A 19537-nucleotide genomic window follows, 5' to 3' on the forward strand; every position below is an offset into this window, starting at 1 on the left:
GAGTTTCGCCCATAAAGTTGTGTTTGCCAAAGTTCAAAAATCCTTCAATTGTCTTCAATAATTACTTTATTTGTCTAATGTGCCATTATTTTTATAAAGTTAACTTTAAAAAAAATATGATGAGTTAAAGAAACGCATTTATAAATATAAATTTATTAGATATCGAACACTTTTGAATTTTTTTCGATTACAGACTACTTTTAAAATACATAAATTGTGTGCATCATTTTCCACAATATGAAATTGCTAAGAAATGATTTGTTTTAGGAAAACTATTTTATCAAAAAACATAAATTTAATTTCTTATAATGAAATAAATCGTTTTACTTTCAGTTACGCGAACATGAAAGCAACTTGAATTCAAATTAGTTACTATTTGATGAGTAATACATTGTAAAAATGCAATCAAAAATTATCTTTTATAACGAATAAGATTATTTTTGATGAAATATATCACGAAATAAGCAACATAAGTATATAAGTATGCATGATGTTACATTTATAAGCGAATCAGTTATTGAGATTATCGTTTTTGCGCTGTTGTGTGCACTGTTTTATGAATATTCTATATGAACGTTATATATATATTTATGTGAAAGCGTATATCATCAACTTACATTAAAAAGAAAATCTGCATGTTTTTAATTATCAGACTTATGAGATTCAATTCAAAATTAAATGAGAATCTTTTTTTCATGATATTTACCTACTTTAAAAGATTGAATATTTGTCTAATTTTCTACATAATGAACAAATCAGCCGACGCACTGACGTAAACACAGAACATTTTTGTATGTTTATGTCATGCCAACTCCCCAACATATTGAGAAAATATATTGAGTTGAACTTTGAGTTTCACTTTGTCATTGCAGCAAATTCGTACAAGACCCAAGTTAGTTGAGTTTTTGCTTGCTGGTATTACAATAAACAGAAATGGTTGCTGGTACTACAATAAAAGCAACTCTAAACACACGTCTTTACACACGTCCAACGCTAAACACACGTCAAATACGGTGTTTTTGAGGTCGTTTTGAGATTGACAAATGCAAAAAAAAAAAAAAACGAGGTGGAAAATAAGGTTATGTTTTGCACCAAAATAACCTCATTAATAAACCTCAATTTCAACCTGTTTCACACCTCACAAAATCAACCTCAAACATAATTTTAGTTCAGATAAGATGGAATTATTTACACCACACAAACAACCCCCAAGCTGGTTGCTTTTAAGTAGATTTCCATCAACCTCAAATGTGAATAAAACATCTTCATAGACATTGTTTATACATCTTGGGCTGTTAATCTTTTAAGGTTCTTTATGAAATCAATTTCGAATAAGCCTCAAATAAACCTGGAGACCTCAAAATAACCTCAAAAATACCTGACATTTTTGTAAGGGCGACGCCCTTCACTCTTTTTCCTGAGACAATTTTAAGGCCCTGTATTTTCAATTACCATAAATTAATTAAGCAACACTGACTCCGATAGGATTTTTTTACAGCCTCTTGAAACAAAATAGTGTTGTATGAGAAAAAATGGAAAATTATAGAAAACGTAGAAGAAGAAAAAAGCACTTAACCTCAAGCAAAACCTTAAACTTTAAGTAAAAGCATTTAGCCTTAAGCAAAGTTTTGATTAAAATTTGATTAGAACTTGACAACATAATTTCATCATCAAAGTGAGTTATTCCGAAAATTTATGCTCAAAATTTTAAACTTTTAATTAATCTAAAGATACAACATGGATTAAACGAAATTAAAGTATGAAATAGTGAATACCATCCTAGAATACACATGGTTTAAAGCTTTAGTAATGGTAAAGGCATGTCTAAAAGGAAATAATTTACGCTTAAAATAGATGTTGGTGTTGCTTTCTTTAGTAGATGCCTGTCATTATTTGATGTTCTTTTATACCATGTTTATGACTGATAAATCGCTTTTATTTTAGTTACACGGCCTTTGTTGCCAACGCGAAAAAGAAATTTCATCAATTTTTTAACAATATGCGCATTGTTGGATAAAATGATGAAGATTATAAATCGACCAATTTTAAAATCACAAGTAAAAGCATATTAACACAGACATAAAACATTTTTACCACCCTTTTAAATAAAAAACATTAAAAGTTTGAAAGCTTTTACTTATTCCAAATGCTAACTTTCATAAACGTCGTAAGAAAAATTTTATCGTTCTTCATCTTTCATAAATCTTAAAAACTTCAATATATTAATACCATTAGTTAAGTTTGAATGTGTAAACAAACTTTCCTTATGTTCAAATGTGTATTAGAGTGAAATTTCATCTTTTAAGTTTGAATACATTAAGTTATCCTACTAGTTTAACTCAAATGTTGTATTATATCTGACACCTTGAAATATTAGGTAATATTTTTTTAATTTTTTATGTCCATTAAATTATCGGATTCATCATCAACCAATAATTTAACTTTCTCATAACCTCATCAACTAATAATTTCATCACTTTCTTATAATATATCTTTCTTTTTAATTTTATAATCACAAAATATGTTTTGAAAATCTATGTAGACATTGAACGAAAAGTAATTTATTTTTCAGGTGCTTTTTTTGATTTTAAGCCTAAAATTTTCCTGGAAGTTCTTAGTTTCTGGTACCTCTCAAAACAAGAGTGAACGAACGGTGATTTTTCCAACTTCTAATTCAACCGAGCATTCACTCCCCGTCTTCCCTGATCTAGTCGTTGAATATGTGGGAAGACAGCGTCCGATGGCACCGTCAGTGGACATCTACGGGACACCACTTTGTGTGAAAAAGCAAAAAGATACCTATTGTGAGAATATCGAAAATTATCCAGAGTAAGTAAAATCACGTCTAGAAATTAGCTTTTTTAGAGGCTGGCTACTACTCGCCATCCCAATAATGCGCATTCTAGGCAGTTTGGTGATCTGAACTCAATGTTTCTACCTTGATCTTGTTTAAATCCGCAGCTTTTATACTTTAATTGCGTTAGAAGATACGCCTACTGCTTCATAATGCTTAATAATTCTCGGGACTTGCCGGTCAGGTGGCCGAGCGGTTAGCGTGCCTGACTGCGAAGCCAATAGCTGTGGGTTCGAATCCCACTCTGGGCATGGATGCTTCTCTCTGTGTGTTGTCCTCTGTCGTGTGTGATGTGTGAATGTGGCCCACCCTATGAACGGTTATCTGTAGCAGTGTGGCGTGGTCAATGTTGCTCGCCTCCGTGACTTAGGTTCACAGGTGCCCACTGGGTAACGTTAAATGAGCAACACTTCTGAGGTGAGGAACGAAAGTTCAGTACCTGCAGTTAGAGAAGAAAAAAATTCTCGGGATTTTTAATCGTTGCGCGATCTGGGTTGGAATACCGGTAAGGCGGGAAAAATATTTAGAAATTTGCACAAAATAAGACGGATTGCCCATCTTCAGATCGTCTGCAAAAGTTTTTAATTCCGCAACTAATAGCTTTCGCTAATATAAATCAAGAAACTAAACTAAAGTAAAATAATAAATAAAAAAAAGTACCTCATAACTAATAAAATATCTCAACCAATGTCCTCTTTAGAGGCTAAGATGTCCTCTTTAGAGCGAATTACTTTAGAGGCTAAGTGCAGTGATCCCTGTCGTTACCAATCCTTGGAACAAAATGCAATTAATATTTTCCTCATTTTTTGAACATTTTACTGCACTCTAGGAAAGTTTCGTCGAAATATGATCAAATACTTTACTGCTCGGCTAATCCTAACGCTCTTGAAGCTTTTAACTTTCCTCTATTGCTTTTATAAGTACAAAAGCGAATCAACCAGAAAAAAGAACTCATCTCAATTGTCACGTGACGCCCTTCCTTCTCCGCCAAAATCGTCGATTACGAACACGTGAGAGAGGGTAGTCTAATGTTTAGGAAGAAGAGAGATGCCGAAATATAACAGCATGCATCCTTTATTTCCATTCCAGTTCTATGGTCTCAGCGCTAGTGGTATGGTTTATCGAAAAAGTGGCAAAAAATTAAATCCTGAAGTATTGTGATAATCGTTCGTAAAAAATAGCAAAAACTACAATCTAATTACTCAAAATCTATTTGAAAATTTAGTATTTTGTCCCTTCAGAGAGCCGTTAAAAATTTGCAACTTATTCTCGACGACAATGCTTCATAAACAGTGGTAAAAGGTACTACTAGTATTGTGGTATTATATAACTGATAGGTACTACTCTTTTTATACACAACTGGAGTGGGCGAACCTCTCAACTGCTTAGTTTTCAATGGGAATATTTGCCTCATCTTGAAGTGATCTTCGAAGTCAGGAATGAGGCTCAACCGGTTCTACTTACAAGGTCTGCTTGGAGTGAAACAAAATGGTTTCAAAGCCGACATTTGTTTAAATTTTGGATGGATATGAGGCGAATATTTATGTTGTGACTGTAGGCTCGGTTAACAGTTAACTTTGCAACGTCTTAAAATTAAAATAATTACTAGCTGTTCATTACTTAAACGATTTTTTTTTCCTGTCCGCAAAAACGGATCATAACTCTAAATAATTTTCACCAACCTAAAGCTCTGTTTTATACTTCTAGAAGTGAGATTCGGTCTGCCATAACTTATTCCAAAGATGAGTTCCAAGAATTGTTTGGAACGATGACAATGTCAGCACGAAGAATTCCGGGAGAGATATACGAAGATCCTGTGTGTCCTCAGTATTCTAGATTTTTCTTCCCCAAAGCAGCGGTCAACGAGAACGACCAATGGGCATTCGTGGTCAATGATGTTGATGACTATGTCCAAGCAGTCATGTCTGAAATGTGCGAGTAAGTAATTTTCTAATTTCCTTACAATTTTTCAAACAATAATATAGTACAATTAAAAATTGTTAAACTGTTTGTTGAACTGAATGGGTACTAGTAACCCGAGAAGAAGACGATTACTGATACATAGACACGTTACCTATGACCTCAGCACCAGCTTATCTTCTATAAACAAGATGGCAGGTTAAAGTCGAGTTAAGTTTCTCCACGTAAGTTACGATGCTAATTAAGAACAGCACCGTATCACACATCGAATTTGTTAAAATGCATTTCTTTCTTGTCTGCTTCCTATACTTAACTTAGATTTATTATTTGTTTATGTATTTTACTTTAACGGAGTTATATTTTTGTTTTGTGTGCCTGGTAACTTCGATGCATAATTAGTTTGTTCATATTCTGCATGGCTTCGTGCCCATCTTTGTGTTAAGAACGAAATATATAGTGAAGTGTTACGTCAAGCGCTCAGGTATCATAATTTTGATCTAGTTGCGCTTGTATAACTTTGATCTAGTTGCGTTTTCTACGTCATTTTGTTAATATCGTTTGGTTTGTCAATTTCTAAGTTAAATTTCAAAAAATTATATGACTGGCAACACCATTTTTATTCTTTAAGTTGTTTATTTTTATTCCTTTTAGAATTCGTTCTTTTTTAGCGAAATGTTTTTCAATCTAACAGAATTCTTTGCAAACTGTTCTCTCTATATATGAATAAAATAAAGTAAATAATTAAGTGTTGTGAAAAGAATCTTATTTAGTTGTACAAAGTACTTCATGAAGGATTTGAAATTTTTGTGAAAGAATGTAGACTGTGTTACTTAAAGAATTGATACTTGCCAGGCTTGGTTAACTCAAAAAAAAAAAANAAAAAAAAAAAAAAAAAAAAAAAAAAAAAAGGAGAACAGTTGCTAACGTAAACAAATGCCACATTTCAACAACCAATCAGGATCGAGCTACCCTCATTACGTCACTTGCAGGTATCATAGTGCGGATAACTTTCGAAGAAGGTATCCGAAGTGTCAGTAGCCAATCGTGCTGTTTTAGGTTAAGACAGTTTCTTAGGTTAGGAAATCTCCCTCTATATGAAAACGAAAGTCTCATTCTCTGAATTTGTCTTCTCGAATAATTCAAGAACTTAATATTTGGGTCGTGCTTTTTTCTACAGTTAGCAAAATTTTATTGGGTGGTTTGTAAACTATTTATATTTTACAACGTCAAGTAGTTCTGGCGCAATATCGAAAATGCGAAATTCCTTTCTTGATACTCATCGTTACAGATGAAACTTTCCTAAGAATCTTTCGGATAGTTTCACCGATTTGCATGNTTGCTAAAGTTGAGATGCTGGGTTTCAGCCCAGGTCGACAATAATATAATAAAATTAAATTAATACAATACAATTAATTTTTATAATACAATTAATTATTAGTTGTTAAACTGTTTGTTGAACTGAATGGGTACTAGCAACTCAAGTAGAAGACGATTAACTGATACATAGACACGTGACCTCAGCGCCAGCTTATCTTCTATAAACAAGATGGCGTGTTAAAGTCGAACTAAGTTCCTCCACGTAAATTAGGATGCTAATTAATGTGAAGTTAATTAAATACAACGCCGTATCACGCATGGAATTTGTTAAAATGTAATTCTTTCTACGTCTTGTAACTTGTAACCGTCTTGCAACTTCGATTCATAATTAGTTTGTTCATATTCTGCAGGGCTTTGCGTCTGTCTTTGTGTTAAGTAAGAAATATATAGTGAATGATTTGAAATTTTTGTGAAAGAATATAGAGTGTGTCACTGAAAAATTAATACTTGACGGTCTTAGCTAACTCAGGAAAAAAATGGAAAGAACAGCTGCATACGTAAGCAAATGCCGCATTTTAACAACAAACCAGGATCGAGATACCAACATTACGTCACTTGCGGGTACCATATGGATGGTGTTTTCAGAAGAAATGTAAACAATAACAATCTCGAGCTGTATGCCTGCTCTAGTTCCGGTTAGAAAGTTTGCTGCTCCTTACTACATGTTATTCTGCGACGCGATATTTTCAAACGGATAATTTTGTTTTCAATAAAAGAAATAAATTAGATAACTTCTGAGCTCAAATCTGCAGTATTTCATAAGATATTAATGTTATTATGTAATTCTGGTGAGTTTGAATTGAAAATTTGTTTTGGTTACTTAGAGATATATTGTTAAAAAAGGTGACATGGTTGCTAGATTTTGAATAACTCGCTTTTTTGGCAGTCTTGATTTGGCCTCTTTCCATAAGTTTATTACTATTTGTTCTTGTTGCAAGCTGTGCACCATCTTACGTTACTGTTAACACTTTTAGCATTGTAAACACCAGTATTATTAGCATTGTAAACACAAGTAATAAGTAATCAAATACATTGTTTGCAAGAATCTCAAAACACAATGATGCCAAATGGCTTCAAAATACAATGGAAACAGTAACCCGGAAATTTAGACGGTACCGAGCTTGCAGCGTTCCCTAGTGTAGAAAACACCATCCATTGCTGATAACTTTCGAAGAAGGTATCCGAAGTGTCAGTGGCCAATCGCGCTGTTTTAAGTTAAGACAGTTTTTTAGGTTAGAAAATCTCTATATAAAAGCAAAAGTCTCATTCTCTGAATTTGTCTTCTCGAATAATTCAAGAACGTAAGATTTGGGTCGTGTTTTTTTCTACAGTTAGCAAAATTTTATTGGGTGGTTTGCAAACTATTAGTATTTTACGACGTCGTGTAGTTCGGGCGTGATATCGAAAATGCGAAATTCCTTTCTTGATACTCATCGTTACAGATGAAACTTTCCTAAGAATCTTGTAGATAGTTTCACCGATTTGCATGGCTTTTTTTGTTACAGATTGCTAATATGTTTTGGATAATTAAGAAGTTTTTCATCCGTTACTGTTGATTTGTTTGCAAACAATATTGAAGAAGATGTTTTTTTTATTGTTTCACGCTGCCATCTCTTGGAAGCAGCATTGTTATAAAATGTTTAAAAGACTAGAAACAGACGAAATTCAAAGGAGATATAAAATATCTAATTAAAGATCTTTAAACTCATTGTTAAAATGCTGAAGTAAAAACGCGTTTTAGGGAACAATTACTCAAACTTACATAAATTATTGAAAATTAAGGAAATGCTATAATTAAACTTTCACAGGTAATTTTAAACATAAATATATTTATTCCTTTTCCTCCGAAAGGTTTTTCATTTTCGAGACGTTTAAGTTATACTTACACATAATTTTGATTTTAATCTGTGCTATTTTAAATCTCGAAATGCTTTCAAATTCTACTTATTTAAAAACACGAAAACGTTTGTAGCCGGAGGTTGCTAGTAATAATTCAAACGCATCTTGTCTATCTCGAATAAAATATTAAGCCTTAATTATTAACAAAAACTAATATTTTTATCTTGAATACGTCCCAGATTTCTGTTAGTTTCTCAGACGAAGAATGCTGTTATCTGCAAACTGTTTATTTAATTTAGAGCTCACGTACTTAATAGGAAACTGAAGCCTATCAACTAATGCTTTTGAGAGAAAGTTATCTGAATGATCTTGGTTTTTAATGTTTTATAAAAACTATTTTTATCACCACGACAATTCAGTAATTAAAATGTATACATACAAGATCTATTGCCAAGTCAGACTTAATTTTAAGTGTTAGAAAAGTAGCTTAATTTTAAAAGATTCATGGCTACTGCATAATTCAGCAATTTACAAATAAAATATTTTCTTTTAAAATAACAATTTATGTACTAAAATGGAATTCAATCGAAAATTTGCATTAAATTTTTTAACATTTTATGCCTTAGAGTGGCTAAATATAATAAATGGCGATTAAAAATAATGCCAGCCGGTCGCAACCCGATTGCCACCTTTACGTCAAAAATGCACTAAGTGCATTTTAGTAATTTTTTTTTCAGACAATACCAAATTATCATGAGCATAAAAAAATATTCGCAAAATTGATATACTTCACGCTTGTTTCTCAAAACTTTCTTGAAATGAACCTTGTAATGTTTATCATACTTTGAAAAATGCTTCTAAAGAAATGCCTTACATTATTAATATTAACAGTTTTTTTCTTAATTCTTAAGAATTTCAAATGTTTAGAAAAGTAGCCATATGCTTTAAAAAAGCGCCACTATATCTTCCACTATATCTGAAATTCGCTGTATCTTCCACTTCATCTGAAATAGCACTATATCTTCCGGTACCTTCTTCGTTAGCTTTATATTTTTTCTAATATTCACAGTTGCTACAAGTGTTATAAGAGAGCAACTTCAACAAAAATTGATAACTCAAAAGCGTAGTTGGAAATTTATGTGCAGTAATAAAAGCGTATTAAAAATTATGGAAACTTTAACGACACTGAGGAAATCCACAAGTAGCGAAAAAGTGGTTTATAGCATTACGTAAATTTATTGTTACAAATCGAGTTCATCAGAAAATCACTACTTAAAGGTGTGATTCGATATTCTCGTATTGTATTAAAAGGATTTTTTTTTAAAAATGTGGAAATTCGAAGAAAAGATTGCTGTACGAACGATCCAAATAGAACATTTATTACGCGGGAATCGACATGAATCGAGAATATTTCAGGGCGCTGGGTCCATGTCCGAGAGTTCGTGGGTTCGAACCCAGCCGGCCGAAGACTCCCCGTGTAGTTGGTGACTGATGCATGCTAAAATTCTGTTGAGTAGCAAAGTCCTCCATGTTCCCATAACAAATCAAAACCTCTGGGGGTACTGGATTGGAGATCGATCGTTCTCTGATTCAGGTCAAAATTACGGTCTGTGGATGAATGAATGGGTCCGCCCTATAAACTGGTGCGACGTATGGTGTGGCAGAAGTCGACTTCTTGGCCATAGATCGCGCCACTGAAAAGCAAGAATCGCACACTCTGCCTTAAATTTGCTCGGTTTCACCAAGCAGGCTTGCCCGTGTGGCAAGTGGCATTAGAACCAACCCAACCAACGGTCACCACTAACCACCTCATATACTCATTAACCAGACATTAACCATGTCCCCCTAACCATGGTAACCATATCCACGTAATCGGAATTGATATTTTGGTAGCCATTTTCTACGTAATGATCACCGGTTAGACACTGGCGACCGCTTATTTAGAGCTAATTCATTATATATTTTTTTTCCTTCCTATTTTGTAAAATGTTCCGGATAGACTTTTCTCCAAGTTTAAGATATTGCCGTATCCTTCTGTTTCAGGATATAAATATAATCAAAAGTATCAGGTTTTTCGCAACATATCTATTAATATAAATGCGTATGAGCAAATGAATACTCAGTTATCTCAGGAAACTGCTTGACAACCTAGCATGCTACCTAGCGCTTTACCATCCCTTCACACTGTGCAAACATTTTAAGGATCAGTTAAAAAAAAATGTTGGAGAACTAGTGCTACTGTAATGATTTTATTTCACATTAGTGTCTACTTCAAAACTTACAGCTTATAAATTTCAATAAATATTAATCTTTTTTCATGGGTCACAAAGTAAATTTTGCTATTGTACTCGACTATCACAAGAAAAGCAAATAAGGACGAAGCAATATAAACTCCTAGAAAGCACAGAACTGACACAGGAGTGAGGAGGCAACGCCGTCGAATGTTTAGGAGTTCGAGATTCGTCAAAAAAAACGTGATTTCGCGAAGAATGAAGTAAAAAATTGGGGCTTTATTACCGAATGGTCAGAAATTTCATTTAATCACCCTAACAGAAAAAAAAAATCTTTTTTCTGTGAGTCTGACTGTGGTGTTCATTTGTATTCAGTACAAATGTTCTGATTCTTGTCCTACTCTGAAGTCATAATATTCGGCCCATAATTGAAATTATTAAGACTGTGAACGCCAAATATTCCAAGATTTTTTTTTAATTCGTGAGGCATCATCGCAATTCAAACAGGAATCTAGCATTAAGAGATACCGTAAATAAATTAGAAAATTACTTACGCAAATGTATTGATAGTTTGATATTCTTCATCACTATTGTGTCATAAAAATGTCTTGGGAGCAGGCTCTCAAAATGAGTGCATATTTTGCACTTTATTTCTTTTTCATTTTTAATGCACTTAGAAAAATGTGTTTTTTTTATTATATTCCATTCTTATATTCTAAAATTTTTAAAAACATTTTAAAATCATTAATAATGAATGACTGTACAATTTGACACAATATTACATAATTTGATGCATGCAAAAAAAAAATTAAAATGAGACACAACCTGTGTCGACTACTCATCTTGTTTTAGAAGTATTTCTCGAACTTTTCCATAATTTATGAGCAAATTTTATCAGCAAATTAAATCAAGTTGCCAAATTAAATGATGCAAACAAATGTGGTCATTTAATGAAATTAAATCATAAAATCAAATTAAATTCATTATATTACCATTTATAAAACTATGGAAATAATATTAAATGTCCTTTATTTTACTTCTATTTCTTGTTGCAAGTAAATTTTTACTATGTTCAGAATTTTCCTTAGAGTCTTAAAACTGTTAAACAAATGAAATATTTATTTCATAATGCACATTTGTTTGATGTAAAGGAAACTCTTTTCCCTGGTATTTTTTTCTCTTTCGCAAAGCAACATATAAAGGTCACTTTTTTAAACTTATCTTTTATCAAATAAAACAAAACATTTCAGATTTTTTACGAGCAATCATCTCGTACTCAAAGTCGTAAACGAGCACATTTTTCTTCCAGTTTATTTTCTGACTCTAAAAAAGTCGAAAACACTGCTTTAGACTTTGATTTCGATAGAATCTGTTTCTAATGTAGACTGTCTAAGATAGTTGGAGTTGTCTAGCTAAGATTCCAGTTTTGATGGCATTTGCTTTTTCACATTGTCTATCTCTTTTAGGATGTTTTGTAAAATTTTTAAACCATTCTTTAATCTTTCATGTTAGAACTTCTTTTTTTTAAAAAAAATGTTCTTGCGCTATTGAATTATTTGAGTGAGATAGATCTAATATTTTTGCCACTTACATTATAGCTCTTCTCACTAAAATCAATGTATGCATGAATAAATATTCTTTTATTCTTCAATCTTTTTTTTTGTGTTCATTATTTAAAATTTATTTCAAACTTTCATAAAATTTGCATCCAAATTCCTCTTCAAATAATTATTTCAATGCATTTCTTTGTAATAAGTAAGTTTATGATAGCAATAATGCTTGAGATAGAAATTATTAGAGAATATTTTTTTAACGTTATTTTTGATGTTTTAAAATTAGTTTTGATGTTTTAATGGTTGTATTTTTAAGTTTCAAAAGGTAAACTCATAACCGAGATGTACTTATTAACCGAGGTATAGTCATAACATATTGAGAATAGTAACCGTAATAGTAATTTACAGAACTAATGTATTAACGCCTGAAAATATTATGCTAGCTATATATCTATTCAATATGCGTCGAAATGTCCTTCTGTGCATGTAATGAACATTTGCACTCGCATTTGCAAATTTCAGTAATAATTTTTTCAAGTTCTTTTTTGGAATGCTATTCAATTCTGATAGATGTTCTCAGTTTCAGAAATAGCAAGCTTGCAAGAAATTTGGCCGAAGAGTATGGTAAATGATTCATTACAATCTCTGAAACCAATTTGTGAAAGTTAAATGATTAAAAATTTTGAAGTTATTAAATAAAGCTCTGCGTCAGAACTTTAAAAGCTTTTTCTGAAACTTTAACATTCAAATATAAAAGTTTGTTTTAACAAAAGGTTAAATGGGAATGTAATTCACAGAATATTTTCAGGAATTATAAGATCATTTCTGGAAATTAGTATATTAGACCCTTTTATTAAAAAAATATTACAATTTAAATATGTTTTTAACTTTTTCTGGGGCTATACATTAAAGAATCATTTGATTGGCTATTATGGTTTTAAAAGTTTGAATTATCTAAAGAAAATAAAGCAAACTTATCGTTTTCAATTTTCAGACATGTGTCGTAGATTATTATGTTTCGTAAAATATCTAATAGGTTGAATGCTCCTTGTTGAGGGCTGAAAAAAATTCGGTACATTATTAAAAGAGGAAAATTCTCACAATCAGGGGAAATTAATATTAAGTAGAATACATAGTCTTAAACCCTAAACTCCGCTCATGCAAACATTTTAAAGCAAATAAAAATCTTCGAAACAAATAAGAATTTTTTATAAAGTTTTGCGTTTTTAGGTAAAGTTAAGCTTATTATAAGTAAACTTAAGTTAAAGCTTTTTAAAAAAGTTCTGAAAAGTTATAATTTTTAGAAGTTAAAATAGGAAAAAGCTATAATTTGGTACTGAAACTGTAGAATAATACTTTTGTTACGTTTTTCTAGGCAAGAAGACACGCCCTGTAGATATTTGGATGGAGTTCTGCCCTTTGAGCACAGCTCAAGATGTCGTCAAAAATATGCTTACAAAAGACTTCTTGCTTTGCATCCCAATCAGAAGAAAACTTACACAGATGCTTTTAGGTTCCCATCCTGTTGTGTGTGTTACGTGAAAAAACCTTCCTTATCGGCGAGAAAACACGAAATCCCTGTGGAAGATATGTATCCTATAAGTCCAACTGATGTTAGAAGACAAAAAGAAAGAACTAATATGAAATAAGAACTATTTAAATGAAAAATTATACTCTTTTAAAAAAAATTGGAACCATCATATCATTCACATTTCTGCAGCAATCTTATAAAGGTCCAGTTTGAACCATACGATGAAGTGTGCTGGTACTGAGACTTTCTGGTACTGAGACACGACATAATTTGTTCATCTTGTACGAAAATATGATTCATTTTAAAATCATATTAAGGTTATAGCTACTTTGCACGATGTTATGATTTAATATAAGACCAATTTTTCAGACAGTGTAAAAAATAATATTGTTCTAATTTGCTTCAACCTTAATAAGGTGCTAAATGGAATTTTTAATATATTACAAATTACCCCTTCTTGAACTTGATTATACGATAACTTGATCTAAAATATGACTTGATTTAGAATCGTATAAGTTCTGGTAACTTTGCACTATAGGTTCAAAATACCAATATTCTGCCGAATTTTCTATAAGTTTAGAGAATAATATCGATCAAATATGATTGTTCGAATTGGCTGCAACGTTAATAAGGAGCCTAATTGAACTATGTTATCGTGCAAGTTAATCCTTCCGGGATCTAAATGCACGCCATAAAGGTTTGTTTTAAACTAATATATGGTTACATTTAAGATCGTATTTAGGTTGCAGAAATTTTGCACAATATTATAGTAGAAGATTTCTAAGAATTCTTGTCATATAAAAGCAGAGCTTTAAGGTCTGTTCTAAAATAAATATACCTCGATCTCAAAGATATTATTTTTTTGATAAAAATTTTACAGAATCATCATGTATTTTAAGTTTAATTAATGGGTGGCAAGTGTGAAGACAATTGTTTTGTTGGTAATATGCTTTTTAAAGGCAGTTTTTGATATTTTGTATTTTAATACTTAAATACTAAGCACATTTTATGGTTTGTCAAATAAAGCAACAACAAAAAAAATCCGATTGAATTTTCCTTAGTAATATATAAATGGACTTCATGTTATCAATATGTAAGGTAATTTAAGTTTAATTAATGGGTGGCAAGTGTGAAGACAATTGTTTTGTTGGTAATATGCTTTTTAAAGGAAGTTTTTGATATTTTGTATTTTAATACTTAAATATTAAGCACATTTTATGGTTTGTCAAATAAAACAACAACAAAAAAATCCAATTGAATTTTCCTTAGTAATATATAAATGGACTTCATGTTATCAATATGTAAGGTAATATTGAATAAAAGAAATCTGATTCAGGCAAGTTTAGTTTGTGATTTTTTTTTAATCAAGACCATATTAAACTACAAACAGTTATTCAAATTTCAATAATCTTCACTTTCAGGTGAATTATTAATTACCAACTGTTAAAAAATTTAGGGCACACATTATCTTTCAAATTTCTAGCAACCTTAATATGTTGAACCGTAATATTTTCCAAATTTCCTACAACCATAATATGGTACAAAGTTCGACCATGTTATAGCACTTCTTATGTCTTATTTAATGATACAAATGAAAACAATTCAATAAAGCAACTCTGAATGAAATGGGATCGAATAAATGATTGGATTAGTAACTCTGAGACAAATGAAATATGGATAAAATGAATCAAAATAAAATGAAATTTTGATTGATTAAATCTAAATCCGAGGAAATAAAACAACTCCGAATGAAATCGGATTGAACAAATGGTTGCTATAGAAACTCCGAAGCAAATGGAATATGGATAAAATGAATTCAAATGAAAGTAAATTTTGATTAAATAGATCTAAACGAAATGAAATGAAAACGAAAATTAAATGATTTTTTTATTAAATTCCAACGATTTGAATTTCCGAGGAAATAAAACAACTCCGAATGAAATTGGATTGAACAAATGGTTGCTATAGAAACTCCGAAGCAAATGGAATATGGATCAAATGAATTAAAATGAGAATAAATTTTAATTAAATAAATCTAAATAAAATGAAATGCAAACGAAAATTAAATGATTTCTTCATTAAATTCCAACGATTTGAATTTCCGATGAAATAAAAACAAATTCGAAGGAACGGGGACTGAATAAATGGTTGCAACAATAGCTCCGAATTTGAATAAAATGAAATTCTTATTCAATAAATCAAAATAAAATAAACAGAAATGTAAATAGGATGAAACATTGAATACATTTTAATCGTAAGAAATGTCGATGAAAAGGCTCAATAACATTAAATGAAATATCTATATTCTCTTATCTACCGTTTCAATCTATGTATCACAAAATGAAATGTTCTTATCTATTGTTAAACAATTACATTATAGATAAAAAATATGAATTCAGTGATTTTGTAATCTGCTCCAAATTATTAGGAAAGCTGGACTCACAGATTCGTTAAAATAAGTTTTTCCATCGATTGTTCTTGTGCCTGAAACACTTTATCTGAGTTAGCACATTTCACGTGTCTGCTATTGCAATGCTCTATCTCTCTATTTTCAGTATGACTTTTAAATATCACATGGATGATACTTTTTCTAAAAGTAAGACATTTGAGAAACAGGAAAACAGTTATATTTCACTAAGAAATATGATAGCTGAATAAATGAAACTGTAGGAACTATAAACAACTCGACTGTCACTGTTTTTCTTTGATACAGTAGTGTTTCAGTATGAGTGAACAATTTCCAGCTTTGTAAATAAATACTAATAAGTTTTTTTTTTTTTAACTTTCTCGAAACTTATTTATTATAGTATAACGGTAGAGCAACATATATTAGTAGTTATTTGAACCTATTTTATAGGAGGACAAAATGATAAAGAATAATAAAAAATTCCGAAATTAATTTTATTACCTAGTTTAATACCTTTGAGGCGCTATTACACTAATAATAAAGCATTCATTTCTTAAATGCACTGTTGCTGCGATTACTTAAGGGGTCACAGGGGTATGAAGGTTTACATAAAAGCAAAATATTTATCTGTAAATATTTATAAGGGTGCTCCGATATTGTATTAGGGAGATTTCGCACTTTTACGTTAGCATCCAGACACTCCCGTACGTAAGAATGAAACAACTGCGCATGCTCACGTTGATTTTAAATGCTATTTATCTTTACGTTACGTTGGCGTGAGTTGCACAACTAAGACATCACTGTTAGCAGGCTGTTTAAAGCTGTTAAATGTTGCTTTCTGTTTAAGCCTACTTTCGAACTAAGAACATGGACATGGAATGCGAATTTAAAGAAATTTAGAAATGAATTACCCATGAAAGGTATGAATTACCATGAATGAGTTACCATGGACCACAAATGAATTACCATGGACCCATTAAAATTTTTGAGGCCCTTAGATTAAATTTTTTTTCTCATATATTTTTTATTTATTCAAATATAAAAGTATTTACATATCTTTTCATTTAAGATAGCATATTTAAAATTAAAATAAATAATAATAAATTAAATTTTACTTTATTTTGTTAACTTGGAACTAAAAGAAATTATCGTATTTTATTAATATTTATTTGAAATTGGGTTTTTTTCAAAAAATCATTGTTTTTCTTAATTTTTTAAAATTTGGGTATCTTGATCCTGATTGGTTGTTGAAACGTGACATCTGTTTATGTCAGCAACAACAGCTCTTTCTATTCTATTTCGAGTAAGCCAATCCCGTCAAGAATCAATTCGTTTAAATGACACTTTCTATATTTTTTCCCAAAGATTCTTTCACAAAGATTTCAATTTTTTCATTACACGCTTCTTAATTAACACAAAGACAGACACGAAGCCATGCATATCATAAACTAATTATGCATCGAAGTCGCCAGGTACACAAAACAAAAATATATCACGGTTACAGTAAAATACACAAACAAATAATAAATTTAAGTTAAGTAAAAGATGCAGACGAGATACTTCAACAAATTATATGTGTGGTATGGCGCTATGTTTAATTAACGTCACGTTGATTAACATTTTACCTTATGCAGGGAAACTAAGCTCAATTTTAACACACCATTTTGGTTATAAACGACCAGATGGCGCTGCCGTTGTTTATTAAATTTATATAACTAACAAACCACTAAAGTAAATTTGTTTCCGCGTATGCCTTTTTTATTAAAGAAGCTAATTTGAGAATTAAAAATGAATAGGACAAATAATTTTATAAATTTTTCGAATAATTTAAACATTTTTGTTTAAATAAAAACATTGTATCAACTTTCATTCTAAGGAATTAGTAAAGTAGGGGCAATAGCTTGTAAGTATCGTAAAAATTTATTTTTATAGTGCATTTATACGAGTTTCATAGAAAATGTAAGCTAACATTAAAGTAGCATGAAAATTTTAAATGAAGAACATGACGTGAATACAACGTTAAACTCAAACAAATGTACTTAGATAAGAAGAAATAGTCACGGGACATATACATTCTTTACAAGGTCTTTTACCTGATAAATTTTAACTAAACGCTTTGTCTGCATTGAATGGAACAATATCTAACGCATCCTCCTTTCGTCAGTGTAATATTACGAACCTTTACCTGAAGAAACGACTATAAATGTAAAGAATAATAAACAATGAGCGTGATGATTTTGCAATTCGTAAGTCTACATTCGTGAGAGAACAATAATTTAAATTTTATTTGAATTTTGCCGGGCCCTATTACATATAAGAATATAATTTTCTTTCAAAATTACCATTTTCTTGTTTAAGCTGCATTGTATTTCCTTTAAAATTTGTCTGAAATACTACATTATTGCTGTTTTATTGAAATGAAGAAATAAATGCTTCTATCTACATAGAAATTTGATACATAACTCTAAATACTATTTAAGAGTTACTGGCAGTCTTCTGAAAACTACAACGAGTAAAAGTATAACTTTCTGAGCTTATACAGATTAAATCTGCTTGCGTTTGCAGAAGAATTTTGTTATGCAGTATTGATCTAAGGAAGAAAAATTTTTATAATTTTTTTTTCCTAAATAAAATCATTTGTTATCGATATAATTTCAAATATGACTTCATAGCTTTTTCGAATCAGAACAGTTTCAAGTTGAACTGCGCATACCTAACAGTAAACGATAAAACGTTTTATTATAGGAAAGAAAAAACAAGTAGTAGATAGTTTAACTTTTAATCGAAAAAGACATAAATATTCATAGTTTATAAGAATGTATAAATATAAAAGTGATAACCTACCATGGGCGGGAAAAAAGACTCGTCAATTTCATGACAAATGACGGGATACGGTTAGCATTGTTTCCGTGTATCATGTATAGCTCGTTCACCAGGAGTTGGCACTTGGCTCCGCCTTCATCACGTGGTATCGGATGATACTATTTTTGGCAGAAGGATGTGAACAATCCTGAAGAAGGGTGCTATTTGGCGATCGTATGACTAAAATATTAATTTCGCAATTTTAATGTGCATTTTTAAACATTTAATATTTCATGAATTTGATGATATTTCTTTCTTTTGAGTGAATACTTTGTTCCTTTTCAGACATTCTGCTTCAATATATTTAATTAGCTAGAGTAATGAAATGTATAATAGTAGATGATAAAGCGAAGTAAGTGACTGAAAAAGAATTCACTGTTTGCGTTTGGCGCGCATTAAGGGTTGTCTCAATTTAAGGTGCGGAGACGTTTTGCCTCTTACTCTCGAGCGGAAATAAATTCTTCGACCGAGGAGGTGGAGCCAAGTCATGGAGCTAACTCCCGGTGAACGAACTATACGCAACCTTTACAACTGTGGAATGTGAAGAAAGATTTTGAGTGCGTTGATTGGATTTCTCGGCAACGCCCTCTTGTACGTCTTTTTGTAGCTCCTCCCTTCTATCAATTCTCTTTAATTTATTCACAAAATGTAAATCAATAAAATAATTGTCTTTCTCTTTCCAATTTGAAGTCAAGTGTTAAAGTTTTCTACAGACAATAAAATAGCATATTCTTTTAATCATGTTAATCAATTTAGTGAAATCTAAATTTTATTCTTATATTTTCGTTTATTTTTTTTTTGGAAGTATTTTTTTATGTTTCTGAATAATATTTTTTTTAAAAATATTACTATTATAGATTTCAGGAAAATGCAAGGTAAACAACAAGGTTTTGGTGAAACACCAAATTAGTACAGTAATAAAATAAAACGCGATAATAAATAAATGTAATAATAAATAAATGT

The 19537-nt window shown here is 30.9% G+C and overlaps 1 protein-coding gene across 2 annotated transcripts in view; it reads left to right on the forward strand.

The window, feature by feature from the left end:
• The window catches only part of LOC107455405 (protein spaetzle), a 36038-nt gene extending 21393 nt beyond the window's left edge, over nucleotides 1-14645 (forward strand). The window contains exons 2-5 of one of the 2 annotated variants that reach the window (XR_011637350.1): nucleotides 2573-2829; nucleotides 4562-4792; nucleotides 13150-14403; nucleotides 14612-14645. Coding sequence is in view for 1 of the 2 variants with exons in the window: in XM_071183681.1 (XP_071039782.1) it covers nucleotides 2573-2829; nucleotides 4562-4792; nucleotides 13150-13423 (762 nt within the window). In the remaining variant the exon portion in view is untranslated. Of the gene's footprint in view, nucleotides 1-2572; nucleotides 2830-4561; nucleotides 4793-13149 lie in introns of both variants that reach the window. The other variant, XM_071183681.1, reaches the window with a different exon arrangement.
• The last annotated feature ends 4892 nt before the right edge of the window (nucleotides 14646-19537 follow it).

Source organism: Parasteatoda tepidariorum, chromosome 7, assembly GCF_043381705.1.
Source record: "Parasteatoda tepidariorum isolate YZ-2023 chromosome 7, CAS_Ptep_4.0, whole genome shotgun sequence".
Classification (NCBI taxonomy): Eukaryota; Metazoa; Arthropoda; class Arachnida; order Araneae; family Theridiidae; genus Parasteatoda; species Parasteatoda tepidariorum.